General features: G+C 50.6%; 11 protein-coding genes across 11 annotated transcripts; 7 read left to right on the top strand and 4 right to left on the bottom strand.

Moving 5' to 3' along the window:
• Window positions 1-109: 109 nt before the first annotated feature.
• On the top strand, window positions 110-1,780 carry M431DRAFT_494271 (hypothetical protein; the record flags this gene model as incomplete). Its single annotated transcript, XM_024917232.1, has 2 exons — window positions 110-170; window positions 231-1,780. 2 exons carry the CDS (start codon window positions 110-112, stop codon window positions 1,778-1,780), a joined length of 1,611 nt encoding a protein of 536 aa, XP_024775507.1.
• A 554-nt stretch (window positions 1,781-2,334) lies between these two features.
• M431DRAFT_507490 (hypothetical protein) lies at window positions 2,335-3,899 on the top strand. Its single transcript, XM_024918976.1, has 2 exons — window positions 2,335-3,396; window positions 3,462-3,899. The coding sequence occupies exons 1-2, from the start codon at window positions 2,442-2,444 to the stop codon at window positions 3,800-3,802; spliced, it is 1,296 nt and encodes a 431-aa protein (XP_024775506.1). The 5' UTR covers window positions 2,335-2,441; the 3' UTR covers window positions 3,803-3,899.
• A 653-nt stretch (window positions 3,900-4,552) lies between these two features.
• M431DRAFT_409797 (hypothetical protein) lies at window positions 4,553-7,696 on the top strand. The gene is made up of 5 exons (XM_024914935.1): window positions 4,553-4,905; window positions 5,146-5,162; window positions 5,297-6,371; window positions 6,441-6,707; window positions 6,762-7,696. Exons 1-5 carry the CDS (start codon window positions 4,654-4,656, stop codon window positions 7,464-7,466), a joined length of 2,316 nt encoding a protein of 771 aa, XP_024775505.1. The 5' UTR covers window positions 4,553-4,653; the 3' UTR covers window positions 7,467-7,696.
• Window positions 7,697-9,713: 2,017 nt separating this feature from the next.
• M431DRAFT_84028 (hypothetical protein) lies at window positions 9,714-11,866 on the top strand (the record flags this gene model as incomplete). Its single annotated transcript, XM_024923383.1, has 3 exons — window positions 9,714-10,432; window positions 10,494-10,931; window positions 11,023-11,866. The coding sequence occupies 3 exons, from the start codon at window positions 9,714-9,716 to the stop codon at window positions 11,864-11,866; spliced, it is 2,001 nt and encodes a 666-aa protein (XP_024775504.1).
• A 441-nt stretch (window positions 11,867-12,307) lies between these two features.
• On the top strand, window positions 12,308-13,711 carry M431DRAFT_82923 (hypothetical protein; the record flags this gene model as incomplete). Its single annotated transcript, XM_024923238.1, has 1 exon — window positions 12,308-13,711. The coding sequence occupies one exon, from the start codon at window positions 12,308-12,310 to the stop codon at window positions 13,709-13,711; it is 1,404 nt and encodes a 467-aa protein (XP_024775503.1).
• A 291-nt stretch (window positions 13,712-14,002) lies between these two features.
• On the bottom strand, window positions 14,003-15,076 carry M431DRAFT_507486 (hypothetical protein). The gene is given in 3 exon segments (XM_024918975.1): window positions 14,003-14,773; window positions 14,979-14,980; window positions 14,992-15,076. The coding sequence occupies 1 exon segment, from the start codon at window positions 14,674-14,676 to the stop codon at window positions 14,485-14,487; it is 192 nt and encodes a 63-aa protein (XP_024775502.1). The 5' UTR covers window positions 14,677-14,773; window positions 14,979-14,980; window positions 14,992-15,076; the 3' UTR covers window positions 14,003-14,484.
• A 3,009-nt stretch (window positions 15,077-18,085) lies between these two features.
• Window positions 18,086-18,960, top strand: M431DRAFT_4767 (hypothetical protein; the record flags this gene model as incomplete). The annotated part of the gene is made up of 2 exons (XM_024915491.1): window positions 18,086-18,162; window positions 18,222-18,960. The coding sequence occupies 2 exons, from the start codon at window positions 18,086-18,088 to the stop codon at window positions 18,958-18,960; spliced, it is 816 nt and encodes a 271-aa protein (XP_024775501.1).
• Window positions 18,961-19,165: 205 nt separating this feature from the next.
• On the bottom strand, window positions 19,166-19,504 carry M431DRAFT_494263 (hypothetical protein; the record flags this gene model as incomplete). Its single annotated transcript, XM_024917231.1, has 3 exons — window positions 19,166-19,185; window positions 19,246-19,318; window positions 19,379-19,504. The coding sequence occupies 3 exons, from the start codon at window positions 19,502-19,504 to the stop codon at window positions 19,166-19,168; spliced, it is 219 nt and encodes a 72-aa protein (XP_024775500.1).
• Window positions 19,505-21,390: 1,886 nt separating this feature from the next.
• On the top strand, window positions 21,391-22,565 carry M431DRAFT_507482 (hypothetical protein). The gene has a single exon (XM_024918974.1). It carries the CDS (start codon window positions 21,419-21,421, stop codon window positions 22,205-22,207), a length of 789 nt encoding a protein of 262 aa, XP_024775499.1. The 5' UTR covers window positions 21,391-21,418; the 3' UTR covers window positions 22,208-22,565.
• A 174-nt stretch (window positions 22,566-22,739) lies between these two features.
• On the bottom strand, window positions 22,740-24,008 carry M431DRAFT_494261 (hypothetical protein; the record flags this gene model as incomplete). Its single annotated transcript, XM_024917230.1, has 2 exons — window positions 22,740-23,025; window positions 23,161-24,008. 2 exons carry the CDS (start codon window positions 24,006-24,008, stop codon window positions 22,740-22,742), a joined length of 1,134 nt encoding a protein of 377 aa, XP_024775498.1.
• A 968-nt stretch (window positions 24,009-24,976) lies between these two features.
• On the bottom strand, window positions 24,977-26,476 carry M431DRAFT_83682 (hypothetical protein; the record flags this gene model as incomplete). The annotated part of the gene is made up of 3 exons (XM_024923338.1): window positions 24,977-25,337; window positions 25,399-26,373; window positions 26,436-26,476. 3 exons carry the CDS (start codon window positions 26,474-26,476, stop codon window positions 24,977-24,979), a joined length of 1,377 nt encoding a protein of 458 aa, XP_024775497.1.
• Between the last annotated feature and the right edge of the window lie 319 nt (window positions 26,477-26,795).

Raw genomic sequence — 26,795 nt, 5'->3', positions numbered from 1 at the left:
CCACCTACCGCCTAAAAGTTTAGAACTTGCAGACGCCCATTGATAGCAGAAAAATTCCCAGCGTTGTGTGTCAACACTCATTTTCAAGCCAGCCAGACCAACCTCCAAAATGGCCAAAGCAAAAGGACGCGCAAAGGATTTCCAAGACCCAGACGAGGAATTGGCCAAAGGTATTGTGAAATAATATTTATTTATTCACCATAACGTTAAATACTAATGGAGGGGCTTAGATTACGATCCTGAAGCCAATGGAAACAGCGACAATGACAACGGAAGTGGCTTGAGCGAAGATGAGCGCGCTGGCACCGAGCACTACGTGACGGTCGGCCGTAGTAAGCTTCGAGAGAAGGAAGGGATTTCTCTGGGCCGTCAATACCGAGGATCTCGAGTTTCGCGCCAGGCTTTAGAAGAGGAGGACGATGACGAAGATGAGGAGGAAGACGACGATGATGAGGATGCCGATGAAGAGGCCGAATTTGATGACCCAGAGACAGCCGACTTAGTTGCTGATACAGCAGAGGCCAGCGACTCGGAAATCAGTAGCGACAATGCCCTGGCGGAATCTGATGATGAACGATTGAACTCATTCGTATTCCGGGGCAGCTCAAAGCCTAAGCAGCCCAAGAGCAAGCGAGCCTCTGCGGCGGACTTTATGTCTGCTTCTGAAGAAGAAGACGATGAGGACGAGGACGAAGATATGGATGATGGTCTTGATGCCTTGTTGAATGGCAATGGAACTTCTGACGAAGACGAGGAAGAGGAGGAGGACGAAGAAGAGGAAGAGGAAGACGACGAAGAAGAGGAAGATGATGACGAGGATGAGGACGAAGAATCAGCCAAGCGAAGCGCCAAACCTTCCCCGGCAACTCCTTCATCGAACCAGACCGAAGTCCAGAAAGGAATGGCTATTCAGCAGCAGAGGAAAATCTATGACGGGCTACTCAACATGCGTATCCGACTCCAAAAGGCAATCGTCGCGGCGAATACCTTCCCCACCCTGGATTCTGATTCGAGTTCAGAGACGGAGGCTTACGAAGCTGCTGAGGAAGCTGCTATCAAATTACTCAACACCATCAGCGACCTTCGAGAAAACCTGGCCCCTCCCACAGCCGCGGGCAGCAAACGCAAGCGAATTGAGATTGATCTCTCTACCGAGCAAATTTGGAAGCAGATTCAGGAGGATGATCAAAGGGCCGTCAGGTTCCGAGAGGACAGGCTGGATAAATGGTCTCGCAAGGTGCAAAGCGTGAATGTGACCGCACCAGCAAACAGACTTGGTGCAAAGCCCAAAACACTTATCAGTGCCCTTCAAGACCAGCTCGCCAATCCCGATGAGCGGCTTGTCAAACGCACTCGAGTCCCTCGATCTTGCGCACCAGTTCAGGCCTCAAAGAAGATCACTGAGAGCCAGGACATTTATGACGATGCCGACTTTTACCAGCTCCTTCTGAAGGAGCTTGTTGATCAACGCACAGTAGAGTCCGCCGCAGAGCAGTCTAGCGCGGTGGCCTCGGTGATGCTTACCGCCAACAAAGAGGCCAAGTCTCGAAAAGTGGTGGACCGAAAGGCAAGCAAGGGGCGAAAGATGCGATTCACAGTGCACGAGAAGCTGCAGAACTTTATGGCGTCCGAGGACAGGAGAACCTGGGAACAGGAGGCCATTGATCGCTTCTTTGGAACTCTGTTTGGCCAGAAGATGGAGCTTAATGAGGAGGAGAGCGAGGATGAGGAGATGGAGGCTCTGTATAAGGAAGACACCGGATTACGGCTGTTCAAATAAGGGTAGGGGCTTTTTCTTATATACTGGCATTGATAGATGGCTGGAAGAGAAACCAGCCGGGTTGGGCATGATACATTGTGTTAATTAAAACCATTTCACATTATTATCTTTTGTTAACGATACGTGATGTGTACTTGACTCTGTAAGTCTTCCATATGGCAGCTATATTTTCTTATGCATATATTCCATGCTATGCGTCTTTGAAACCATCATATCCTCCAGGTCCCGAAATAGACGCTCCAATTCTACTGAGCAATGCAGATAGCAGTGGGAGTGCCGCCGGAATCATCCATCTTCCCACCTTCGCACCGTATTTGTAAGTTCATGATTCCAAATCTTCCAAGATAATCAATTATCACCAACAACGATAAGAAGACGAAAGCAAATATCATTATCCTGCACGGAAGTCGAGCTTAGGAACGCAATCATTTCCGAATCCGAATCCGCGTCGGAACTGCTGCCGGGCGCGGGCGGGTTTTCTCGGCTCTTCCCCACAAACGCGGAAGAGCCCCGTTGCATCCCGCCTTTCATATGCCGATTGAAAACAAATCGCAGGAGCTCAAAGCTTGAAGCTGTTTTTCACTTTTTCTTCTCTGTTGGTTGTTTTTCTTTCACTTTTCTCTTTTGATCAACGAAGATTGAGTAGCAGATTAGAATCAAGATGGCTTCACAAACTTCTTGGGTCCCGCTGGACAAAAACGGCGACTTCTCAATCCACAACTTGCCCTTTGGCATCTTTTCTGAGGGCGGCTCGCAGCCCCGCGCCGCCTCACGAATTGGCGATTTCGTCATTGACCTCAAAGCGCTCGCTGGCGATGAGCAGGCGAAGCAGCAGCTGAGCTCGCTTCGTGACCTGGAGGGAGTTCTCGGACAGACATCTCTAAACGCCTTTGCTGAGCGTGGACGCGCAGTTCATCGTGCTGTGAGAGGTGATCTCCAGCGCATTCTAAGTCAATCCACAGATGTGCCAGCGATTCTCAAGGACAATGAGTCGCTCAAGCAAAAGGTCCTGATCCCGGTCGAGAAAGTCAAGATGCACTTGCCGATGCAGATTGGAGACTACACTGACTTCTACGCCGGCTACCATCACGCCTACAAAGTTGGTGTCCTGTTCAGAGGCCCGGACAATGCCCTGCAGCCAAACTACACACACTTACCTGTGGGATACCATGGCCGCTCATCCAGCATCGTTGTGTCTGGAACACCCATCCGCAGACCCCGTGGCCAGATCCTGCCCAACCCAGCGGCGAACCCCAAGGAGCCGACGACAGTTGCCTGCCGTCGATTGGATTTCGAGCTGGAGCTTGGTTGCTTCATCTGCAAGCCCAACGAGATGGGCGAGTCAATCGACATCAACAAGGCTGAGGAGTACATTTTCGGCTTTGTCCTGCTCAATGATTGGAGCGCTCGCGACATCCAGGCGTGGGAATATGTGCCCCTCGGACCGTTCAACGGCAAGAACTTTGGCTCAACTATCAGCCCTTGGGTCGTCGTCGCGGATGCGCTGGAGCCCTTCCGAGCCCAGCCACTGCCGAATGATACCCCTGTTCAGGATTATCTCAAGGAGTCACAGAAGGAGAGCGTGTTTGACATTCAGCTTGAAGTCGGCCTTACAAGTGAGTGACCTGCTCCCCCCCTGGGTCCCATTTGTCGGCATGTACTAACATGATGCGTGCTACAGCTGCGGACGGCGACCATGTCGACCTGTCCAAGACAAGCGGCCGAAACCTGCTTTGGTCCTTCCCGCAGATGATAACGCACCATACCGTTGGCGGATGCCCTCTCAGGGCCGGAGATTTGTTGGGTTCGGGAACCATTAGCGGCTCAGAGCCTCGGGAACGTGGTAGCTTGCTTGAAATGACCGAGGGCGGCAAGGTCGATGTTCAGCTTGAAAAGGGCGGGGTGCGTCGCTTCATCCAAGATGGTGATAGCCTGAACATGCGAGGATACTGCGAGAAGAACGGAGTGCGGATCGGGTTTGGCGACTGTGAGGGCACGATTCTGCCCGCTCACGGGGCGTAAAGTTTGGAAGGGGAATCAACAGCATAATGAGAAATGTAACCAAAAATATCCATTAGATGAAATCAAAACAGAAGCCAAGAGCTCTTTGGTGTCCAAGTTTCTTGTTGTCTGAAAGTCGCCTCGGCCAGCTGTCTGCGTGGACAGGCATGAGGCATGGTGCATGTTGCTGGCGGATTTCGTGAAGAGCCGCTTGATAGGAATTAGGAAGAAAGCTTTGTCATTTGGATAACGTTACCCGTATCCCGTCCTCCATCACCAATTCCGTGCTCCGCGGGCCCCACGCCTGCAACCCAATCAACCAACCCATATTACGGAATATTGAGCCAGACCAGAAGCGCGCCGTGGGGAACCGGGAATTCCACATGGCTTGGAAACGCCCGCGCTTTGCCTCGCTTTGTCCTGCGTCGCCATTTGGCGCCCTGCCATGCCTCGAGTGTGCCTCGTTCTGCTTCGTACATGCCTGTCGAGGCTGATCAAGGAGTCCAAGTTGCTTGTTACAGGACCTGTCAGTTCAGTTGCATCGACCTCGGCTCCGGCTCGTCTCCACCACGCGACGAGATTGATTGCCCGTAAGCGGCTCAGCTTCCTAGAGGGCGGAACAGAGGTCGCCTGCAAACCCGTACTTCAGCTCTGCCGGCCGTTATCTTGAGTGCGGGAAGCAAGAAGCACGAAGAGCATCGATTCGATCCCATTCTTCCTTCGGGTGCCGGGCGCTGTGAGGTCACGTGTGGCGCGGCTTTACTATGCTTGGTGCAGGAGCGTGCCACAAAGTCCGAACGGCCTCTCTATACCTTTTTTTTTCTTCTACTCCCCTTGTGGCTCCTCACATGAAGTGAAGGGAAAAGGGCGACATGGAGCAGATTGAGACGCAGGCATCGGACCTGCGCTACCTGACGGCGCCAGTCGCCGCCGCTTTGAGCGACTCGGCCAGTGTCTCGTACGAGACGCCGCAGCCACGGACACACATGAGCCCAGGTTCCGCCATGTACGGAGACAATTCCGCGCTGCACGACGACGCTTCGCCTGGCGATGGCAATGCAAACAAGAGGAAGTCGATGGATGAGGCGGGGACTGCGAAACAGACGCGGAGTAAGAGGAATCGGGTGAGTTTATGCAATTGTCGTTGTATTTTTTATGAAGTGGTGCGAGGCGATTGGACGTGAGGTGTTGTAGATGCGTTCCGTCCAATGCATACACGCTGCGCCAAGGAAGAGAGCCGAGCGCTGGAAGCACAAGGCAATATTTGGCTGCTGCTTTCATCGCACATCCTGGCATATGGACAAATTATTGAACTGTTTATGCCCGTTTTTGGTTGAATCCCATCAGCTAACGTCGTGGTCCAGTACATTTCCATTGCCTGGTAAGCTCACACCCGGCACTCTATGGCTTTCAGTAATCTATACAAACCCTTCCTACCTGCTGGATCCCTATCAAAAGATGCAGTGACGGTAGAATGTACTGAGCTCTGCTGACATTTGGGGGCCGCCCCTACAGTAACGAGTGCAAAAGGCGCAAGATCAAATGCAATGGAGAAACGCCTTGCCAACGCTGCGGCAATCTCAACCTGGCGTGTCTCTATGCGCCCAACTGCTGCTCTAACAACTTCAAAGACTCGGAAGAATACAAGAAGATTGCGGCGCAGCTGAGTCGCCTTCAAGAAGAAGTCAGCTGGCTCAACCAGAGCATGCGCAACATGCAAAGCGAGTCGCGATTTGCACCGCCATCTTCTGATCGCATCGTACCTGCTACTAACTCAGTCATCGCACCCTCTCCATCGCAGAGCTCGGCATCTGGCCACCGACTGGATTACCCTGGAAGGCAGACACCATTTCAGGGGCCGACGAGCATGGCCTTCACCCTTGATCTGGCCAAAGAGACAATCAGCAATATGGGGTGGAAGACTACTGAAGAGGCGGATGACAATGAGCCACCACCAAACACCCACATTTCCTCTTCAGTGTCAGTCCAGATACCCCAGCTGCCAGACCCGCTCTTGGAGTTTGACAAAGATGAGATGGTGCGCCTCTGCCGAGTGCATGAAGACGAGATTGGCATCATGTATCCTGTTCTCAATATCCAAACCGTGATTGCGCATGTCAAGAACATCGCGCTATATCTTAAGAGCCAACGGCCGACTGAGCCCTTGAATGACCTTCAAACTTTGCAATTAAAAGCCATCATGTGTTGTGCTCTTGTTGTAGAAGGACACGGTCATTGTGAGAAAGCGGTGCGGTTGTATGAGAGCATGGAAAATACTATTAACAGAAAGCTCATGTCGGACGGCCTTGAAGTCTCCGACCTTCCCCTCTTGGCGCTTGTTGCCGGTTATCGATTCTTGTCTAATGAAGAAGTGCTTGCTTGGCGTGTCATGGGACAGGTGGTGCGCTTGTGCGTAGAGCTCGGCATTCACCAAAAGAGGGGGCTGATGATGATACAAAATGAGACTGAGAGGAAGAATGCTCTCAACAGCTTTTGGTCTGCTTACGTTCTTGATCGCCGATGGGCATTTGGAACGGGTCTGCCGTATGCTATCCAAGACGATGAGATTGACCCGACCTTACCCATGCCTGTGAGTTTGATAACTGTGGAGAATAAAAAAGAAGAAGAAGATGAAGCTCGTCAGGCTAACGTCAAATAGGATGAATATCCCTACCTCGTGGCCATGATCACATACTCTCGAATAGGCGCCAAAGTCTGGCGTCAAGTGTCTCATTTTGGACCCGTTCTTGCCCGAGAACTGGGCCAGGAGGAAATTGAACGACTTGATCAAGAGATCCTTCGGTGGTACGAGAGCGTACCGGAAGAGATCAGAGTTCGTAATTGGGACAAAGAAACTCAAATGACATCAACGCCATCATATAATCTGCAGCGGTTGAGGATATGGACGTATCTACGATTCAATCAAGTAAGTCATGGTGCAACTGTCAAACTTGGCCAAGCCAAACTAATGGCCTCTTAGATAAGAACATGGCTATATACTCCTGTCCTACACAGTGCTACCAGCATCATGCAGCATCCATTACAAGCGCAGCGTGTTGTTGACTTAGCAAAGGACACCATCCAATATCTCCACCACCTCAACAGCACTACCAACCTCTACCGAAGAACGCAGGTCTTTTACCACCAATTCCTTGCAGCAGCAATATCCGTCGTCTTCCTTGCCTCAGTACACGCACCCGTACGCTTTAGTGCAGTTTGCAGAGAAGAGTTCTACATGGCACTCGATTTAGTCAAAGACTTGTCGGTCAAGAGCTGGGTGTCTCAGCGACTGTGGCGAACCATCAAGTCGCTAAAGGACGTGGCACCCCGCTTTGGTCTGAATCCAGATGAAGACCCTCATTCAAGCGCAGCGCTGGGCATGATTGGCCTTGCAAGAGGCCACATGGATACCATGCCCCCTGGCCAGCCTATCTTTCAGCATCCACCAATGCCTCCTAGGCAGAATACGGAACCCATGGTGAACAACAATAACGGCCAAAAGATACAGAGTGAGATGTCACGCATATTTGAGGGCTACGTGGGCCTCAATGGGGTTCAGTTTGGGAGCAACGGAGAAGAGCAGCATATACCTTCTCACGGCGCTCTTTCTTCTCCAGAGTCGCAGAATGCCATTTTCCCCTCGGCAGATGGGACAGTTTTCCCTCACATGCGTGAGATGTTTTAAGAGATTGATATCCTTTTCAAGTACAGCGTTGATTGATTCGGAGTCATGTTTGAGCCATGTGGTTGCTACTTCTTTTTTTGTAATGATAACATTCCCCCTTTCATTATGACAGGTTTTAGACGTACCATACTCTATACCATATGTGCACGTTAGAGGCGCATGCTTAACACGACATGCGATAAAAATATATGGCGTTGATTTGCTAAACGAGATGCCTCGATAATTTGCGAGATTTCTCAGCTGTCGTTTATCTACTGTACCATGGGGCAGAATTCAGGCGGTCGGACACGTTGACGTGGCTCTTTCACGTTTGATGCAGGTGAATCTTGGACTTTACATTGTGCCCGCGGCGATTTGCCCGCACAACTCGTCGGGCAACGCCAACGAATCCGGAGAGTCAGAAAATGCACCCCTGAGCATGGATTGCTCAAAGCGGAAATTCTCAGCAGAATCGACCACTAGGATGTCTTGCTCTTGAGGGTCGGGTCCAGACTGTTCGATTCATGCGTTTTCCCTGGGTTTCCCGCGGGCGACAGGGTTCAAGGGGGGCGGCTTTTCTCCAATTTCTCAACAGCAACAAGGCCATTTGACACGTTGACAGTTGGCATGGTTATTGATTATGCAGCAACAATTGAAAAGCATCACCGATGCCGGCCATGGTGGCCAGCGGATCAACATGGCGCTCTGGGATCAACGCCTTTGCTTGGGACGTCAAGATTCTGTTTCTTGAGCCATTGCCAACAACTGCACAATGCCCGCCGCTTATCCTGCGAAAAGAAAGGGGGAAAGATAACATTCGACAGCTAGGGAATAAGCCGCTACTGCTATCAGTCCCGGTTGCATCCATTCACGACGGCTTTTGCGCTCGCTTATCTGCTGCAGCCTGTAGTAATCATCTTGCCCGGAAAAGATTTTCTTCAACTTCGCCCGGGACCATCGAATTACTTTCCCGCGGGAAAGTATTTGGAGATCCGCTCCACCCGCTATCTAGGACTCAACAACCCGCTGCGGCGCCGCTGCTACTGGCCCGGCGACAAACTTTGGTTGAACAATGCCTGGCTTTTGCAGCCGTCATCGGAAGCCTCTGCTTAGAAGACGGAACCTGGATGCTCTGCGGGCAGTGAGTTGTTGTCAACAGATATGTCACAAAGGCGGAGCAGGTGATGCAACGAGTCTGCAATGCAACACGCCATCATCTGATCTAGTATTGTCAGTCCGTGCAAGCAACGGACCGACCGGAGGAGCATTGGTCTTATCATTGGTTCTCCAATAATAGCTCCGATTGAAGCTTTGGCTGCAGGGGACCCTCCACCAACTGCAGAAATGTGACAAGGGACCACTTGACGGAAGATGCCCAAAGATCCAGGATTTGTTTAGCACGGGCAACTTCTCATTCGTTTCAGTGGCTAGACTTCACTTGAGGAGACGTCTCCAAGTGTGGATTGCTCCATAGGCGCTTTCTTACCAAGAATGTAAGTGCTCTATTGCAAACCTTTGATTAGCAGGGGTTGATCATTGACGATTAGGCATTACTGTTCTAGAGCCATTCCATCCTCATTTCAAATGTCCTAAGAAGTGTTTGTTAAGAGATAACGGACTAATCTATCAATTGTACCAGAATTGGGTCACCCGGCCTGGCAATGAGGAGTTCAACTTGGCCATCCTGCTGCGTATTTATACCGCCACGCCGCTGGTTGATGCTCGACCACTAGGCTAAATTGCTTCAAATCTGTATCGAAACCAACGATCTCCATCGTTACAAATTGACTGAGGAAGCCAGGTGACACTCAGTATTGAAGACGCAGAGAACTTATGGTGAAGGATATCATCGCCTAGAAACCGCACGGAGAAGCGACACAGCATTTGCCTATTCCTCCACTCCATTCTCGTGCCATTGGACCGATTTCCCATCGAGACGCCTCCAAGACGCCTACTCGATCAAATCTGCATCATCTTCCCACGCAAGCAGAGTTGTTGGTGGCATTCGAGATTTTGATATCGCATTCGAGCTAAGGCTGTTAGGTTTCCACCTACCTGGTCGTTGAGCGGGCCTCGTATTCTAGACTTCCTAGCGTGACCGCCAGGGAAACTTTACATTTTCCCGCGGACAACTACCACCAAGCTGCCTCTTACATACATGCTGCATTATAAGTCTCTGCAAGATATCCACCACTGCTAAAGACCAATCCCGAGCACATTGCCTCTGCTTTGTCAGATTTTTACAGTCGCTCACTCTGACAGACTGATATGCAAGAGAATCAGCAGCAGAGTGGCGGCGGACGGCCCTATAGGTCTCACCTCCGGCCGGCGTGTGTGCCCTGTCGCCGGAGAAAGTCACGATGCCAGACCGCAGGCGATGCTACCGTATGCCTGACGTGTCGTGCTCACGGCACTGAGTGCTACTTTCCCGGAGACTCACAAACATCTGAATCTCCGGAACCTGCTCGTCGCCGTCGCCGTCGAGTGGAAGCTCGGCCGTCACCCGATGCATCTGGCGCAAGCCCCTTGAGGGTTGCACGAGGAGTGGTGCCGTTCCACGGGAATGCAAAAGCCAATACCTCGGCGTCCATCATTGGGTCGAGAGGCACGTCCATGGGGCGGCAAAGTTCAATGGCAGTGTCAAACGTGCCGCCTAGGTCCATCACCGGCATGTCAAGAACAGATCAAGGAGAAGAGTCAACTCTGGCCCTAGGCTCCGATGATGACCAACATCTCAATCTACACATTGTAGGACCGGCCTCTACCAATGATAGTCAGGTTCTATCTACGTATCTCTCGGGTATACCCGGAGCTACTCGGAGCACTAGAATGATCATTCCGGAGCCCGCCAGCTGTTCACGTCCGGTTCTGTTCACTGAGGTCCAGAAGAGACCGGTGGGCCTCAAGTTGAATCGTAGTTTCTCAGCAGAAAAGTTGGAGATTATTGAGAAGCTCCTGGAACCTCATAATGAGGCCGTCATTGACGAGTTCGTCGTCCTTCTTTTTCGCCTAACGACTTCCACGTAGCTGACTCCCTTTTCCTTGTAGATACTTTAGAAAAGTAAATGTGTGCCTACCACTTCTGGATGAAGTCTCATTTAGGCGTCAATACCGGGAAGACAAGACGCGAATTTCGCCAGCGCTGCTGGCATGCCTTTATGCCCATACCATTGTGTACTGGCAAAGCTCCCCAGTCTTGAGTCGGTACAGGTGTCCAGAGAGTCGTTTCATCTGGAACCTCGCCAACGAAGCCGTATACTCGGAGCTTCATCTATCACCCGGCATGTCTATCATCAAGGCAATAGTACTCAATATTGGTGGACGCCCTACCACCTCTCTGATAGGTAATGGCGTGCTTCTCGGATCTGCAGTCTCCATGGCACATTCGTTGGGACTGAACCACAACCCTCTTCCATGGCAGATTCCGCTACCAGAGAAATATTTGCGCATGAAAATTTGGTGGGCGCTGTTAGTCCATGACAGATGGTAAGTGTGATTTGTTCGACTATCGAGGTGCCAGAAATAGAGAGAAAGATAGAGAAAGATGAAAAGCTGACTTGCAAATGCCCAATTGCAGGACAAGCTTGGCACACGGCACGCCGCCTCACATCCAAAAGTCTCAGTATGACGTGCCTCCGCCAACTCTAGAGTATCTTAGCGAAGGCTTAACAGACGGAAATAACCCGTGCTCTGAGCTTAGAACCAATATCTTCATTTCGCTAGTAACCCTGAGCGAAGTGCTTGACCGATTTCTGCAGTACGTGTACTGCGTTAGACGAGATAAACAGACCACTACCGATCTCGAGCATGCATTGCATCGATGGGTTGAGACATTGGAGGGACCCTGTCGCCGGATTGTTCTGCGAGGATCTCATCTGGATGTTACCGGAGCCGCAAACCTTCGCCTGGCATATTTAACCGCCAAACTGCTATTACAGAGGATACAGCTCGAGGCAGAGAAACAAGGAGACCATGTCAACGAGGAGGGGGTGTTGAATCGATATTCTGGGGCACGCATGACATCTGAGGAGATGTTGATGCTCATTCAAGACTTTCAGCCGGAACACCTCGGTGACTTCTGGATGTCCGTCAGCTCCTTTTCTTTCCCGGCTGCGGTCAACTTCTTGTTGCGGTGCGCGCTGGAGACTGAGAACTCTCCCGAGGGACTGACCCAAAGCCCCTCGTTCAAGATTGCCCGCGACATAATCACCACACTTCGATCACATCAGGAGCAGTACAAATGGGATTTGGGCGACATCTGCCTTGCCCAACATGCCGAGATTGTGGAGAAGATCCTGGCGGGCGTGGCGCCAGACGAGCAAGGTGGAAATAGTAGCAGCCTTGACCTCCAGGACTTTGACGCCTCGATCCTGGACCACATCTTTCCAAGCGTATGGGACCCGTTGCAAAACGCCTGGTAAATAAAGAATAAAGCCAACGGATCAGTTTCGGTGGGTAAACTGGAGAAATAGGGGTCCCGCAGAATAATACGGAGCTGTCAGTCAGCCCCGGGCAAGTTGTCTCCCGCGGGAAACTTTTGTTGGCCGCGGCAAAGCTAGGAAAGCAAGCAACCACCGCCGCAAAGATATCCACAACGATACGATATCGGAAGTAGACGGGAAAAGCGCTGAGATGAGATTTTTTGTTTTTGTATATAATACTATAATGTCCTTGGAGGCCGGGTGCAATTGGAGTTCACATCATCAAGCAGTCAAAGCAGCAAACAAACCGCAACAGTTGTCTGACAACATTGTCTTCTTCAACCAACAGGAGCAATCCAGTCTTTTCATATCTATTGATCCTTTGGAAAGGTCAAACGATTTTATTATTTTTGTTTTTACACATATACACGAATATTCACAATGGCTCCGGGAGCTCTAGTTGAACCTGAAAGCCCCCTGCTGGCTCCCGTATCAGGAAAACTCGACGTTGCCCCTACACTCTACGCTGGAATCGACGAGAAGCAGCTCCGTGAAAAGTCCGAGGCACACTTGGCCAACTACGGCACCAAGTTTCACGATGATGTGATCATTGGAGCTCGTGGAATGTACATTTACACAGCCTCTGGCCACAGAATCCTTGACTGGACTTCGGGCCAGATGTCTTGTCTTCTGGGCCATGGACACCCCGAGATTGTCAAGACTATTCACGACCACGCCATGTATCTTGACCACCTCTTCTCGGGAATGGTTTCTCCTCCTGTTATTAGCCTTGGGGAGCGTCTTTGCAAGGCTCTTCCTGAGGGTCTGGACAAGGCCTTCTTCCTCTCCACCGGCGGCGAGAGCAATGAGGCCGCTATCAAGATGGCAAAGGTGTATACCGGCAAATGGGAAGTTGTCGGTCTCGGTGCATCTTGGCACGGCATGACTGCCCAAGCTCTGGGAGCTCAGTACCACTTCGGTCGTAAGGGTCAAGGCCCAACTATCCCCGGCCAGTTCATGCTTCCCTCACCCAACGCATACCGCTCTGAGTTCCGGAAGCCCGATGGATCTTATGACTGGGAGGCCGAACTCAACTACGGCTGGAAAATGATTGACTTGCAGTCCACTGGCAACCTCGCCGCCTGCATTGTAGAATGCATTCAAAGCTCCGGGGGCATGCTTGTTCTTCCCCCTGGATACCTCACGGCCATGAAGAAGCATTGCGAGGCAAGAGGCATGCTCCTCATTGTCGACGAGGCACAGACCGGAGTCGGACGATGTGGTGACTTCATGGCCATCAACCACGAGGACGTCGTGCCGGATATCCTCACTCTGTCCAAGACTCTAGGCAACGGCCTTCCCCTTAGCGCCGTCATCACCAGCGACGAAATCGACCGCGTCTCCACCGAAAAGGGCTTCATGTTCTACACCACCCACGTCAACGACCCTCTCCCCGCCGCCGTCGGCGATAAAGTCCTCGAAATCGTCTTCCGCGACAACCTCGTCCAGCACGCGCGCGAGGCAGGCAAAGTCCTCCACGAGGGCCTCCAGAAGCTCAAATCCCGCTACGGCTGCATCGGCGACGTGCGCGGCCGCGGCCTCATGGCCGGCGTCGAGATCGTCGCCAGCAGAGAAACCAAGGAGCCTGCCCTGGAGCTGGCCAAGAGCATTGGCGACACGGCGTATAACCTGGGTGTGTGGGCGAACTTGAGCAGCCATCCTAGCTTTGGGGGCACGTTCCGGATTGCGCCGCCGATTACGGTGACGGCGGAGCAGATTCAGGAGGGCTTGGATATGTTGGAGAAGGCTTTTGCAGAGACGGAGGGGACGATGCCTCTTTATTAAATATCGGGTTACATGGTATTGGAGATTGGATTTGGGTGAATTGGTTGTGAATGGGTTCTGTTTTGGCATGGTTGGTTTGAAAATAGGCGCAGGTTAATGAGATCCTTTGGTGGTTTTACATGATTTTGTGTTCCAAACTGAAGAATAAAGCGAGAGACAAATACAGTCTAGAACAGTCATATTGAGAGCGAGATGCTATAAAAAACATTTCTTGAAGAACAAACACGGAAGATGCTACTCTCAAGGCATAAGTAAACAGAGGCAGTATAAGAGTTTATTCATATCACAAGTCGCAAAGAGAGAGACTTCAAGCATGGCGGTGAGAAGAAAGAAAAAAGGTATCATTCATAAGCTCATCAACTATCCAGCAAATTTTGCAATTCATCCCGTCTTGCCCAGTCATTTAAATCCATGCTCTGCCATTTGAATTCGCTCGCTTTTTCTCATGCATGGCGCAGAACACAAAAAGAAAAAAAACAAGTCGCCCAAGAGATTTTGAAAAAGATACAAAAAGAGTATATGCCACTGAAAACGCCGGTCCATTGCAGGAAAAGTTTTTTTTGGTGAAAAAAAGAAGCCGCCATGCTCGCTCGCTCGCTATGCTGCAACGTCGAGATTTTTTAGAAACCAAAGAATTGTTTGCTCAAAGAGTGTGATCGTGGAATTTTTTAATATTGTGCTGATGAGTCGGAGGTAGGTGGTTGTAGTCCGTGTTAGGATGCCATGAAGTATGTATGTGTGCCGTTATGATATCGTAGTTGAATGTTGTAAACTCATCGTGAACGTAGCTTAAGGTGTGGGCTGAGCCGTCTGGAAATACCGCGTACAGCGACGCCGAGGACCATCAAAACTTCCAATCCGACAATGCCCATCCAGACAGTGTTGAGAAGCTTCTCTTCATAGTCGGAGGAGTAGCCGTTGAAGTAGCCTGAAGACATGGAGTAACTGGACATGCCCCGCGCCATGATGGATATTTTTGAGTGGATCGATTCAAATTTGAACAAAGTAAGGTATACAAGCACAGACAGGTGACTTTAATTGCTTATTCTGTTGGGTAGACCTAGGACAACCTTGTCAGAATAGGCCATGAAGAGAGAAATATAAGGACAACGGAAAACAAGGCTGGTCTGAGAGATATTCGAATCACTGTATGCCCAACTCGAGCCCAACTTCAAGATCCCCGCCGCAAAGGTCGGTCACGAGTGGCACATGAGAGTGGCGGCAAACGGCAAATATCGCAAAGGATCGGACAAGACCTTACCGGTTCGTAGAAACATACCAAGTACAAGCAAATGGGTCACGGCACGGCTGACGATAACAACTATACTCGCGGCTGGCAAGATGTCGATTTTCAGTCCTGCTACAATCGGGACCCACGATCAAAGGCCCAGATGCTGATCATAAAACTGGCCCAAACGCTGATATATGATGCAAAAATCTCCAGATTCTCAAGAGCGGCGGTCGGGGCGCAGAGGTCGAGTCAGTGCTAGTTTGTATGCACTCGAGTGGATTCCTCTCTACGATATGTGCGTCGCGTGAGCCGTAAAAGCTGGCTTCCCGTACCCTGTCCTAGCCTGATCTAGCAGCAACTATTGGTTGGCTACCACGAATGCGTCGAAACAAGGCTTTTTACAGGTGAGCCAGTCTATGAGGAGGAGGTTGAAAAGATGGAAGAGTTGGTCGTGAGGCTGAGACGAAAGAAAGATGCTGAAGCAACCGTGGCAACGTGGCTTTTTGACCGTCTTATGGCGTTGCTGGCCCTCCTGCTTTGTTGGGGGATAAATTTCCTCTTGGCTGTTTGCCTTTACCATATTGACGGGATGCCCTTGTCACCTTTAAAAACACTTCAGCCCCACGTGCCGCCACCCTCATCTTGCTATGAGATTTGGTGTGTGAGACGGGAGGAAATGAAGCCGTTTTGCGGCTGCCGATGGGTGGGGCCGCGTCCCGGACAAGAGAAACATGTTTCGGCGCCCATTTTGCAGCCCTCAGGATGCTCTCTTCAGCTTCATCATTTTCATCAGAGCTGGTGTTTTTCTTTGTCGTCGTACGTGCGTAAAGAGATTGGAAAATCTCGCTGCTAGCTGGGCTATGCAGCTTGCCAAGGGTCCAACTCACGGCCCCCGCCCATTATCCCTGTTGCGCCCTATGGGGTATGTAGCCGCTCAACAAGGGTCGAGGCAGCCGATGAAAATGCGGTGACGCCGATTCATACAAGCATCATCGTTTTGCAGTGGTGGTGAAGATCGGCCGGCGAAGAAGCGCTTTATTCCTTCTCTTTCCTTCCTTGAGGCGCCATGGATTGAGATGGGACCAGAGGGTAGTTGGATCTGAGAAATGAGCCGCAGCGAGTACGTAACAATGAGCCTTGAAGTAGGTCAAGCATTATAGCCGAGTCGGTATTGGCACTAGCCGCAAGCAGGGAGGTGTAACGGCGTTATTGGCAGTGTTGAGAGCAATTTCCTCATCAATGGACGGCTGCAAGACATGTTCCAAATTACCCAGAATATGAACACACCACCTTGCTGGTCGAGACCCCTTGACATCTAATAGAATCAGCCAAAATTATGCACTCGAGATCGTGGCTCCGATCATGCAGAAACCATAATTTGACGAATTTCGTATTATCCTGCACACTCCTCGTTGGTGTTTCGTTTGTCGTCTCATAGTATTCTGGGTAGTTTATGGTCTTAGGCCTCGCTTAGATATCGCCGTAGCCGGCTCCGTATCCAAGTCGCTTTACTCGATGCCTGTAATCCGTGCGGAGCTCGATAGCTATGGGGCGATTAACAATGTGGAACTTGTCTGTAACTTGAATGGTTTGGACTGACTGATGCTAGCAGATGCATCTGTATGTCATCTGTATGCTTTATTATCTTCCCTATGGGGTGCAGGGAGAGTCTCATCCTGTAACCTCAGTCCTGGCATCTCTCCTTTGATCTTCTCGCATGCTTAAAAACATCAGTGTCTGTTTTGCCTCTCGAGTAGTTTCATGGCCATCTAACATGTTGAAAGGATAGGGCCGATTCACATGGAGAGACTTGATGTGCATAAATAGGACAAGGTTTATCGGTAGTTAGTGCCATGTTTCGAATGTAGTGCCAAAATGATGTATGTATTTGAAGTCTGTCGAATCATCTTCACCATCTTTTGCCACGATTGACAATGTCCGACTGCTGTCAAGCTGTAGCATTCGGAGTTTTGCTGATGTTTGGATCTGATTGATACCAAAATGCAACGGCGAGAAGGTCTGTACATGATGTGCATTCACTAAGGCGTGGGAGGTGATCGAGGGAAACGTCCTAGAGATTTGATAGTGAGGAGAGACGAACAGCTCATGGCGACGTTTCAGGTAGAGACTTGGTCATTGACGTGATATTGACGATTTGCGACTGATTGTTAACATGGCAGGTGGCATGGAGCTTGTTCCTTTCACGCTCAAGGGATGCAATCTCTTGTCCTCTCTACAACAAAGATTGAGGAAATTGGAGAACAAAGCCTCCGTCCATCAATCTGGGCAATCAAAAGCATCCAAGACTGTGGCGCAACTAAGCAACTAAGCAACAGCTAGCGCAAGGTCGCCGCCAGACGAGTTTCGTCTTCCCGCTCGGCTAGCTTCTCCGTGGCTTATCTTGTCTTGTCTTATCCAGGAATGGGGACTTGGCCAGACTAGCAGAGATGCTTTGTTCTGTTCTGTAATGTCCTCGTGATTGGAGGGCCGACATGCTAACACTCTCCAATGAACATGTAGACCAGGTACTTGAGATCTACCTTGCGTTACACGGCAGTTTCTCCTGCAGTTCAAGTAGCATTTTGGCTCCCTCGCATCATTTCATGGCTCTCTCCACTCGCAGCCGGCTTGCATGTGCTGTGAGAACTGCCTTGTGGACCCGTGACTTGAACAAACTAACAAACGAGTGATAACTATTGTGAACTTGTCTGTAATACTGTAATACTGTAAAGCAAGAAAGTATATGGATGATTCAATACGCTCTTTCACATGCTCAAGGAAAACGAAGACGTCATCCATCGAGCCATGCTGAGCCACAGCGATATTGATTGGGGCCATTTGCTCCGTTGTATCAAAAGAACAGCGACTGCACCGCCACACGTTCGCTTTAGCCTCACCCCCTTCTTCATGATGACGTCGCACATCTGCCCCGCCGACACCCCTCAATCAAGCTCTCCACGAGGTGTTGCGATACGAAATTGCGCGGCTGGTTCCCTCCAGCTAACCTGAAGCCACGATACGTAACCCAAAGCAGGAATTACATAAATCGCCACGTTTCTGCTCTTCCATCACCTGGAACCCTCAAACCTCTACGATATAGCTTTACTACAACTACCAAACCCCTATTCTCACCACCAGCAAAGATGACTACCACCGTTCACGTCGAGAACATTGCCGCCGCGACTGGCGATGCTGAAGTTAAGGACTTCTTTAGCTTCTGGTTCGTCCACCTGCAGCACTGAACTCTGATTCTGCGAGCCTAAGCTAACTGTTTCATAGCGGCAAAATTACCGACATCAAGGTTACCACCGAGGGCGAGACGAAGAAGGCAGAGGTTACCTTTGAGAAGGAGACAGCCATGAAGACAGCGCTTCTCCTGAACAACACACAACTCGGCCCCAACCACATCAAGGTGACGAGCGCCACAGGCGACTCCGAGGACGATGGCTCGCACTTTGCTCGACAGGGCAACAGCAACGATGAGATTACTCAGGAGATGAAGCCCCGCACCCGCATCCTCGCCGAGTACCTCGCACACGGCTACGTCGTCGGTGATGCGACCATCCAGCGCGCCATTGAGCTAGACCAGAAGCACGGCGTCTCGTCGCGATTCCTCAGCACCCTGCAGGACCTGGACAAGAAGTACCAGGCCACCGACCGCGCCAAGACGGCCGACCAGAGCTACGGCATCTCCCAGCGCGCCAACAACTTCTTCACCGGCCTGAGCAGCTACTTTGAGAAGGCCAGCAACACGCCTACCGGCAAGAAGATTGCGCAGTTCTACCTTGATGGCTCAAGACAGGTGCAGGATATTCACAGCGAGGCCCGGCGGTTGGCTGACTTGAAGACGGAGGAGCACGGAGGCAGCGCGTACAAGGCGGCTGGTTTTGAAAAGGTCTTTGGAAAGGAGAAGAAGGAGGAGAAGCCTGCGGCCGCTGCCCCCGCCGACGCTCCCGTGATCCCCGGAACTGCTGCTCCCGCTTCCGGAGCCCCCTCTACTGATGAGAAGACCGCTTAAATGAACGAGAGTTATGGAATTGTTATGGAGTTGTGTTACAAGTTGTGAAAATTATTAGTAGTCTTTCTTCTTATGATCCGTTCAGATGATTTCTTATACGAGTTTTACGGTTTCAAATCACGGGCAAAGGATAGTATAGTATAGCGATGCAATGATTGATGCTATGAATGACTATTGTACAACAAGAACATGCCAATTTATTCTCCTAAGCGTTCAACGGAGTGTCTATGTCAATGATTAGTCGCGAACTGCGGTATACGAGTCGCTCTAATTAGCGCTGCTCACAGTTTCCAGGCTCCCTGGAGAACTTGTGTTTAAGCACATCGTCCATCGGCCCCTTGGGGTTCGATGAAAGACACTGTCACAAGTTTTGGTCAGAGATAGTTCATCCGCGATAAGATAAATTGAGTTTACTCACGTCAAGCTGGGACTTTGGGTCCTTCTGGCTGGTCTTGCTGATATCTGAGGACTTGCCGGATCCAGATTCCCCTATTTGGGCGGCGGATTGGCGCTCGGGAGGAGGAGATTGACGTCCCTCAGGCATGGCGATTTGGTGATGCAGTTGATGGAATTGGTGATGAAGAAGCTTTTTGGAGCTGTTGGACGTATTTTCCAAATAATGTTGTACTTGGAGAAGAGTAGAGATTGGATTGCTTTGGTTTTCGCTGTTTAAATGTATTACGCAAAGATGCGGTAGATGGCGTTGACGTCAGAGCCGTCATTGGCGGGCGATTGCATCATGTTGATGTCGCAAACCGATGAGACGGATAAGAGAATACTCACCGTTCTGAGATATGCGAAAATCAAATATGGAGCATTGTAAGATAAGTTTATTATTTCATTGGGCCCTTTTTGTTGCCTTGGAATTCTACTTCTAACCGATGTTGTGGTTCCAAGTAATGTTGGCAACTGTGCCCACAACTTATACGGAGTATAAAGTCCGTCATGACAGTCGTCTAGCAATCGCTTCTTCGGCACATACCCACGGTATGACTGGTTTGATGGGATGGGACTCATCTCGTGCCAGCCAGTTTTAATTATGATTAATCGGGACAACCAGACGTCATGTAACAATATAGGTGCATGGCGATGCAATGTGTATCTCAGTTGTCGAGGTAAGGAGTCGGTGTTATTAGACAATTTCTCGAACGAAGGCGAGCCCCTGGTTTATAACCCCACAGGTGGGTGTGCTCCTGTTGGTTTATGCTGCATAAGCTGCGAGGCTGCGATAAGCTTAAGAAGAATATCTCACATTGATTGATGAAGGACATTTCGAGTTGTTATTCTGGTTAGTGAGTACAAGAAGGAGCTAATAGGACAAGGACAGGTTGCACAAGGAACTAAAGTCCTCTTCCGATATATGTCATTGATACTACCTAAAGAGCATGTCAGGTGGTATTAGCAGTTGAGCCACGTATCAGTTTCAAAACCGCAACTTTTCTAGCCGTCTACTATCGTCTACGCAGCTTCGCCACAAGAAATAAAGGTATTGGTAGAGCGCACACATCATCAAGCCCCAACGGAGCTAATTATCACCAATGCGACTGGAACAATGGAACGAACCTGGAAACTTTAATAGTGCCCAACTTATGGAGGCGCTGCTTGTCCCCCTCAGCGTTAATGCAAACCAACACTGAATCTCAACCCCTAAAAGCACCGCCGTTAGTGGGCTGGTCGGGTAACTTTTTAGTGCCCGCGGCCACCACATTTCCACTCACCCCGCACCTAATAGTGCCGCTCCTCCCACCGAAGGGGGTGCCTGGCCCGTATCGACAAATCTGGTGACCTCGGGGAGCACGTCTCTCTTGTCTCAACCTTGCCCGGACGCTTTTCAACGACACACCGCATCTTCAATCTCGTTTGCCGTCTTTGTCTCTGCGCCGATAGAAGCCCTGCCGACCCGAATAGCCACCGCCATCCGCAAGGAACGTGGAACGAGATTAAAACCGCGTAAAGATCCGGCCAACAGCGGGAGCAAAAAGGAAGGGATAAGGGAACCGATCAACAGAGATAGAGAAGAAAAAAAAGGGTGCGCTCCGTTACAAAAGCAAAGATGCCGGATCTCAACTCGGTGCCCCCCTCGCCTCACGTCCTGGCCAGCGGAACACCTTCTCGTCGTCAGTCCGCCAACTTGCAATCCGCATCATCGCCGCCCTCCGCGTCTGTCAACATCCTGCCTTCCAACCAGGCCGCCGTCAACCAGCACGTTCCCTCGCAGGCTCTCCCGTCTCCCGGCTTCCCCCCGCCTCAGTCGCACATGGGCTCAGCCGATGCCGCCGTTGGGCCAGGCCCGGGACCTCTGCGACACCCGAGGCCTCTGACGGCTTCTGAGCTTCACATGCAGCTGGAAAAGGAGCAGGAGGCAGTGGTATGTGACACATGATGGCGATATGATATAGCCATGGCGCAACCATCGACTGACCATCGACAGGTGAATCGTCTGACTCGCGAGCTCTCGATGCTTCGGGCCGCCCACAATGCGTCGGTCGTTTCAAACGCCTCGTCGACGTCGAATGCTACTTCTTCCCACGACCCCATTGTCGAATCGTCGCTCTTATCTGGCTCCGGATTCTCGATTCCTACCTCGCGTCGCCACCATAGAACCTCCTCTTCTACATCACAGACTTTCCCCAACTTTGCTTCGTCGTACGAAGCCCGAGCCCGAACATCCCATCCGGCATCGCTTTCTCGACAGAATAGCAGCGCTTCTCGCAGAAGCCAGACTGGATCACCCGCGCCACCAAGTTCTATAGATCCCTCGACCTATTTTCATCAGCAGAGGAACCCTGCCGCTGCTAGCTCCGTTATGATGAGCTCTGTGGTGGCTACTCCCGGTAGCTCCGTTCTGGGTGACCAGATGAGCCCCGGCCTGATGCCCGCGACTTTGCGGTACGAAGAGACAGCCTTTTATCGACAGGAGCTAGATAACGCAAAGAAGGAGAACGAGGCCCTCAAGAGACGTATCCGAGAACTGGAGAGGCTCGTTCGCGAGAGGCGATCGAGTGATGCGAGCAGGAATAGGAGCGACAGCGCGAGCACAACAGCAAGTGCAAGCGTTGCGCCGGGCGGCGGCGTTAGTATCGCGGGCCCTCGAGAGAGCATCTATGGCCATGGCCGAGACCGTGAGCGAGCAAGGCAGAGCACCACAAGCTTAGCTGGCGGAGTAAGCATTGGAGTCCCTGACGAGGAGGTCAAGGTGGGCGAGAGCGCGGCAAGCGGACGACCAGGGAATGACAACCAGGGGTAATCATCGACTATAAACGACTAGATTATATTTGCAAGACGGACGGGTATACTAGGTATGGAAGATTCGGGCTCCGTTGGTACTGAGTGGGAGGTACTACTGGCGTTTTGGTGTTTATTAGCGAGACTCTTGCGTTGACTCTCAAAATTGGTTGAGCTTTTCCTTTTGTTTTCTCCTTTTCTCTTTTCCGCTCTACTCAATGTTCTGCTTTTTCTAAGCTCTGGATGCGGCAAAAAGACCGATGGCCCTTAGCAAATAGCTTCTTTTGGCCCCTTTGCCCTTTCTTTCACAGCACAGACAAGCTAAAATAGTTTGATGCCGAGTTATGTCTCGGCTTCACCATCAAGAAATAATGACTTATGAACCAACAATTATAGTATTACCCAGTTCTCGTTATATATTATCGAAACAAGTAGTTGATCTATCTTTCGCTGACATCGGAGATATAGCAATCTGCTCGTGAACATGCATACCAAGGGCTCGCATCAAACAGATATGATGAGGGAAGTGCCTCAGGTAGGATGAAGGAAGTGCCTCAGTCAAAGGATAACGACTTCTCGCGAGACGGCATGACCTTGAGCTTCTTGACTCTCCTCTTCAGGATATTAAAAAGAGGCTGGTCGTCATCGTCGGAGTCTTCCTTTGAAACTCGGTTATCCTTCTTCTCCGCCTCGCGTGCTCTCTTCTTCTGTGCTGCTTTCATTTTAAGGGGCTTCTCTTCCGAGTCATCGCTCGAAACTAGGCTATCCCTTTCCTCTACCACTTGTGGCCTCTTCTTCTGCGCCGTTTTCTTCTTAAGTGACTTCTCTTCCGAGTCGTCGCTGGAAACTCGGCTATCTCTTTCCTCCGCCACTCGCGGTCTCTTCTTCTTCGCTGCTATCTCTCTGAGGGGCGTTTCTTCCGAATCCGAATACAAGTCTCCAGTGTCAGGGAGATATATACTTTCTTCTTGCTACAAAGATGATTCATCTCTTTGGGCGGCCTCCTCGGAAACGCGGTTGCTATTGTTCTGATCTTGGGTTTGGTCTCCCTGCTGGAGAGCACGATCTTGTTGGTATTTCTGCTTGAGAGCAGCGAAACAGTCGCAGATGAGCTTTCGCATCGAGACGCGCTCTCTAGTGGACGGTGTGGACTTGAAGACGACGGCGAGGGCACAGCGGAATATCCACGACTCGTAGGTCTTTTCCTCAAGCATCTTAGTGAGGAAGGCGTTTCTTTCAGATGCAGCGGCGAGGTCTTTGGCAAGGCTCTCGTTCTTGGATTCGAGCTCTTTGACCTTGTCTTTTTCTTCCTCGAGCTGTTTTGCCATGTCATCGTTTGCAGCTTTGAGACTCGCGCACTTCGCTTCGTGGTCAGATCTCTCCTTCTTTGTCGCTTTGTTTAGACGTTCCACGATCAAGGTGAGCTCATTGCACTGGTTCTGGAAGTAGTCGCGTTTTTCCTGCAACTCTTGAGCTCTCTTTTCGAGATCAAAGACTTGGCGAGATACCGGATATCGACCGGAATATGGGTTGCTGGCTTCAGCCTCCGACGGGGAGATGTTCTTGGGCTTTGCGGCGGCGGCTTTGCCTCCGATATTCTTATCAAAACAAAGTTCCGCATTGGCCTTTAGATAAGCTTCTGAGACCCTGTGATCTTTATTTTCGTTGTCTCTTTTCTTTGATGTTGACACCTTTCCGTCTGCAGATTGAGGCTTTTCCATTACATTCTTGGCAGAAGAGACGGAACTAGAAGAGCTTTCATCGCTGGGGTCGAGGTATTGGCCGGGGTATACCAAAGAGCGTCGGGTTATCCTCCCTTCCATCACATTCTTAGTGGAAGTGACGGGACTAGAAGGGCTGTCATCGGGATCGCTGAGGTTTGGGTCGAAGTCTTGCAAAACGCGTCGTCTTCTCCCGCGATGAGAGCCTGGAATAATATTACGGGGCATTATTCCCGTCAAATTTAAGCAACTGCATGGAATTTCGTTAACAGTGAGGCTTTGTCCTCAAGGGGAACGGTTCAGAAGATGTTGAACGAGCAAAGCAAAGTTGAACTGTATATGGAAAACCCAAAATTTCTCCAAAGATGAAAAGAGAAAATTAACGCAGTGATTGGTTTTGGTCCCCTTTAATTTTTAACCTCAATCTCCGTTTGTTGCTTCTTGACTGTGGGGGTTTGAAAGTGAGCGGAGAGTGAACAAGAGGTTGACGCAGGTGAATGGGGTCGCGCGTTTGTTTGCTTTCATGAGCATAAGGCACATAGCATTTACATTCTGCATCAATATTACGCTATATTTTATGGATTTTACAGTCAGATAGCTTGCATCTTCAAGCTTTTGCCTCGTTGAACCCTATATATTCTATGTTATTAATGATGATACCTCTGCATCACAGTATTGTTTTAAGTCGGCCTTGTGCCCTGAATCCTCATTTCCTCAAAAGAGCGGTTATCAGCTATAGATATTTGGCAAAGTAATCTAGGCAAAATTTATTACTATAGCAAATGAATAGCTTCGGTCTTGATAAGTATCTTATTACTATACCTAGCTACCAAGTGTATATACCCTCCCAAACGGTTGCACAACACTGAAACTATATATTCACTCACACAATAATCATCAATATTCAATGCTTATAAATTATCTCTTATCATATTTTCTTTTTCAAGAGTAGGCGTAAGTAATCACATGTTCAATTTCAAGTACCATTTGAATTACGTGTTCTACCAGAGAGTGTCGGGATATCAAACCCAGACCCTGAATCTCAAAACCAGCTTCAAGCAAAAACACCCTCAATCCGCCTGGCGATCCAAAATCACTCCCGCAGGATCCTTCGTCTCTCCATCTCCCCACGTTGCATCCCATCCATGGTCGGCCAAGTAAACCTTCCACGCCGCGTCATCGTCGTCCAGCCGCCGCGACACGTCAGGGATGACGAAGTACGCCACGAGGGCACCCAGCACGGCAAACGCCGATCCAATGAGGAAAGCCACCTGGTTTCCCTTGTCGGGGTTACTGGCGTACTTGTTGAGAATGGCTGTGAATACTTGGGTCCCAATCGCAGCACCGGCTTTTGACCAGGCGCTGATGAAGCCCATCATCTGGCCGCGGATGGACGTGGGGAAGCATTCGGAGGCAGTCAGGACGACGGTACTGTGAGTTTCGAAAGTGTTAGTTGTCTGTGAAAGGCAGAGATAATAAAGTTGATACATACCTTCCAGGTCCCACCTCGCCAAGCGTCAAGAAAATCCCATAGAGCACGACAAACAGAGGAAATACTGTCTGGATAGGGCCAATTGCACCACCCAGGATAAACCCAAGTATCGCCTGCATGGCAAACCCTAGGGCCATTGTCTGCCGTCTGCCAATCCTATCAGACAGGTAGCCACCTAAAAAGGGTCCCGGGATGTAGAAGCAGTTGATAAGAACACCCCATCCAAGATTTTTGACAAGACTTTGTCCCACATTGGCACGGCTGATGATGGTTGAGCTAAAGATTCCAAAAGGGATTGAAATCCAATTATACAGGAACCAACTGGCTGCAGCTCCTATAAGAGGCCGGTAATACCGCTTAAGAGCCAGCCAGTACGGCACCCGCTGCTTTCTCATGGCAGACTTTCGATAGGCTGTAGCAACGGCCATGCGCATGCGGAACCAAAAGATGCCCAGCGGAGGAATCGCACCGAGAGCAAAAGAGGTTCGCCAAACGATATAATACTTGTCCTCTCTCTGACCAACGCAGAGCAGTAAAAGGAGAGGAACCAGTCCTCCCCAGACATATCCAAGATCAGAAGAAAGATCAGCCAGCATAGCAAACATGAAGCCGCGGTGCTTGCGGTACTGGCCGCTCTCATCGGTAGCTTCCACGGCACCGGCGCCGGACACGGGATACTCGCCTCCGGCCCCGGCGCCGGCAACGCCTCGGGCGATGATGAGCATCCAGAAGAGGCCCTTGGGGGATGTGCCGTTGGCGGCAGCGGACATGGCGATGCCGAGGACGAGGAGGATGGTGGTGGCCACGGCGCCCGTCTTGCGGCCAAGTTGATCGACAACGACACCGAAGAAGAGCATGCCGATGATCATGCCGATGAGAAAGGCGTTGCTGAGGCGCGAGTAGATGGAGTTGGTTAGGTCATCTGGGTAGATGGCGCCGAGGAGAAGCTCGACGTTGCCTATGACAGCGGCATTGCTATGATGAGATTAGACCGAGAGCTGTTATTAGATACCATGAGAAGAAGGGTCATGTCTTACTAGCCATCAGATCCAATGGCCAGACCTGAGAAGAGAACCATCAACCAGACCGAGAGCTTGCTGTAGTATCCCTTGACCGACTCTGCTATGCTCCCCGCTTCAACATCGACGTTTTCTTTGCTTTTTTCTGGTAGCTCCTCATCTCGAGTGATCTCTGCGGCTACTGGCTCGCCAACAGTTTCAATCTTGGAGTCAGAGATTGTATTTTCTGGCTTGGGAGCCTCCGTCTCCCCTATTCCAGCAGTCATGATGGTGGTCGTTGATTAATATTGGCACATCAGATCCTTCAGCTTCACGTAGATTTATCTCGATCTATGCGCACGGGAGCACAACTTACACGAAGAGGGGTTGCGGAGGAGG

Source organism: Trichoderma harzianum, assembly GCF_003025095.1.
Source record: "Trichoderma harzianum CBS 226.95 unplaced genomic scaffold M431scaffold_5, whole genome shotgun sequence".
NCBI classification, from domain to species: Eukaryota; Fungi; Ascomycota; class Sordariomycetes; order Hypocreales; family Hypocreaceae; genus Trichoderma; species Trichoderma harzianum.
The sequence above is the reverse complement of the archived record's forward strand: the minus strand, read 5'-3'. Positions and strand labels throughout refer to the sequence as shown.

What these genes read in the sequence shown, in the direction of transcription:
- M431DRAFT_507486 (XM_024918975.1), bottom strand. Translation starts at nt 14,676, where the DNA reads ATGGCGCGGGGCATGTCCAGTTACTCCATGTCTTCAGGCTACTTCAAC.
- M431DRAFT_409797 (XM_024914935.1), top strand. Translation starts at nt 4,654, where the DNA reads ATGGAGCAGATTGAGACGCAGGCATCGGACCTGCGCTACCTGACGGCG. An exon ending in ACCCGACCTTACCCATGCCT is followed by an intron (nt 6,372 to 6,440) that starts GTGAGTTTGATA and finishes AACGTCAAATAG; the next exon opens with GATGAATATCCCTACCTCGT. An exon ending in CGTATCTACGATTCAATCAA is followed by an intron (nt 6,708 to 6,761) that starts GTAAGTCATGGT and finishes ATGGCCTCTTAG; the next exon opens with ATAAGAACATGGCTATATAC.
- M431DRAFT_507482 (XM_024918974.1), top strand. Translation starts at nt 21,419, where the DNA reads ATGCTTCGGGCCGCCCACAATGCGTCGGTCGTTTCAAACGCCTCGTCG.
- M431DRAFT_507490 (XM_024918976.1), top strand. Translation starts at nt 2,442, where the DNA reads ATGGCTTCACAAACTTCTTGGGTCCCGCTGGACAAAAACGGCGACTTC. An exon ending in GCTTGAAGTCGGCCTTACAA is followed by an intron (nt 3,397 to 3,461) that starts GTGAGTGACCTG and finishes TGCGTGCTACAG; the next exon opens with CTGCGGACGGCGACCATGTC.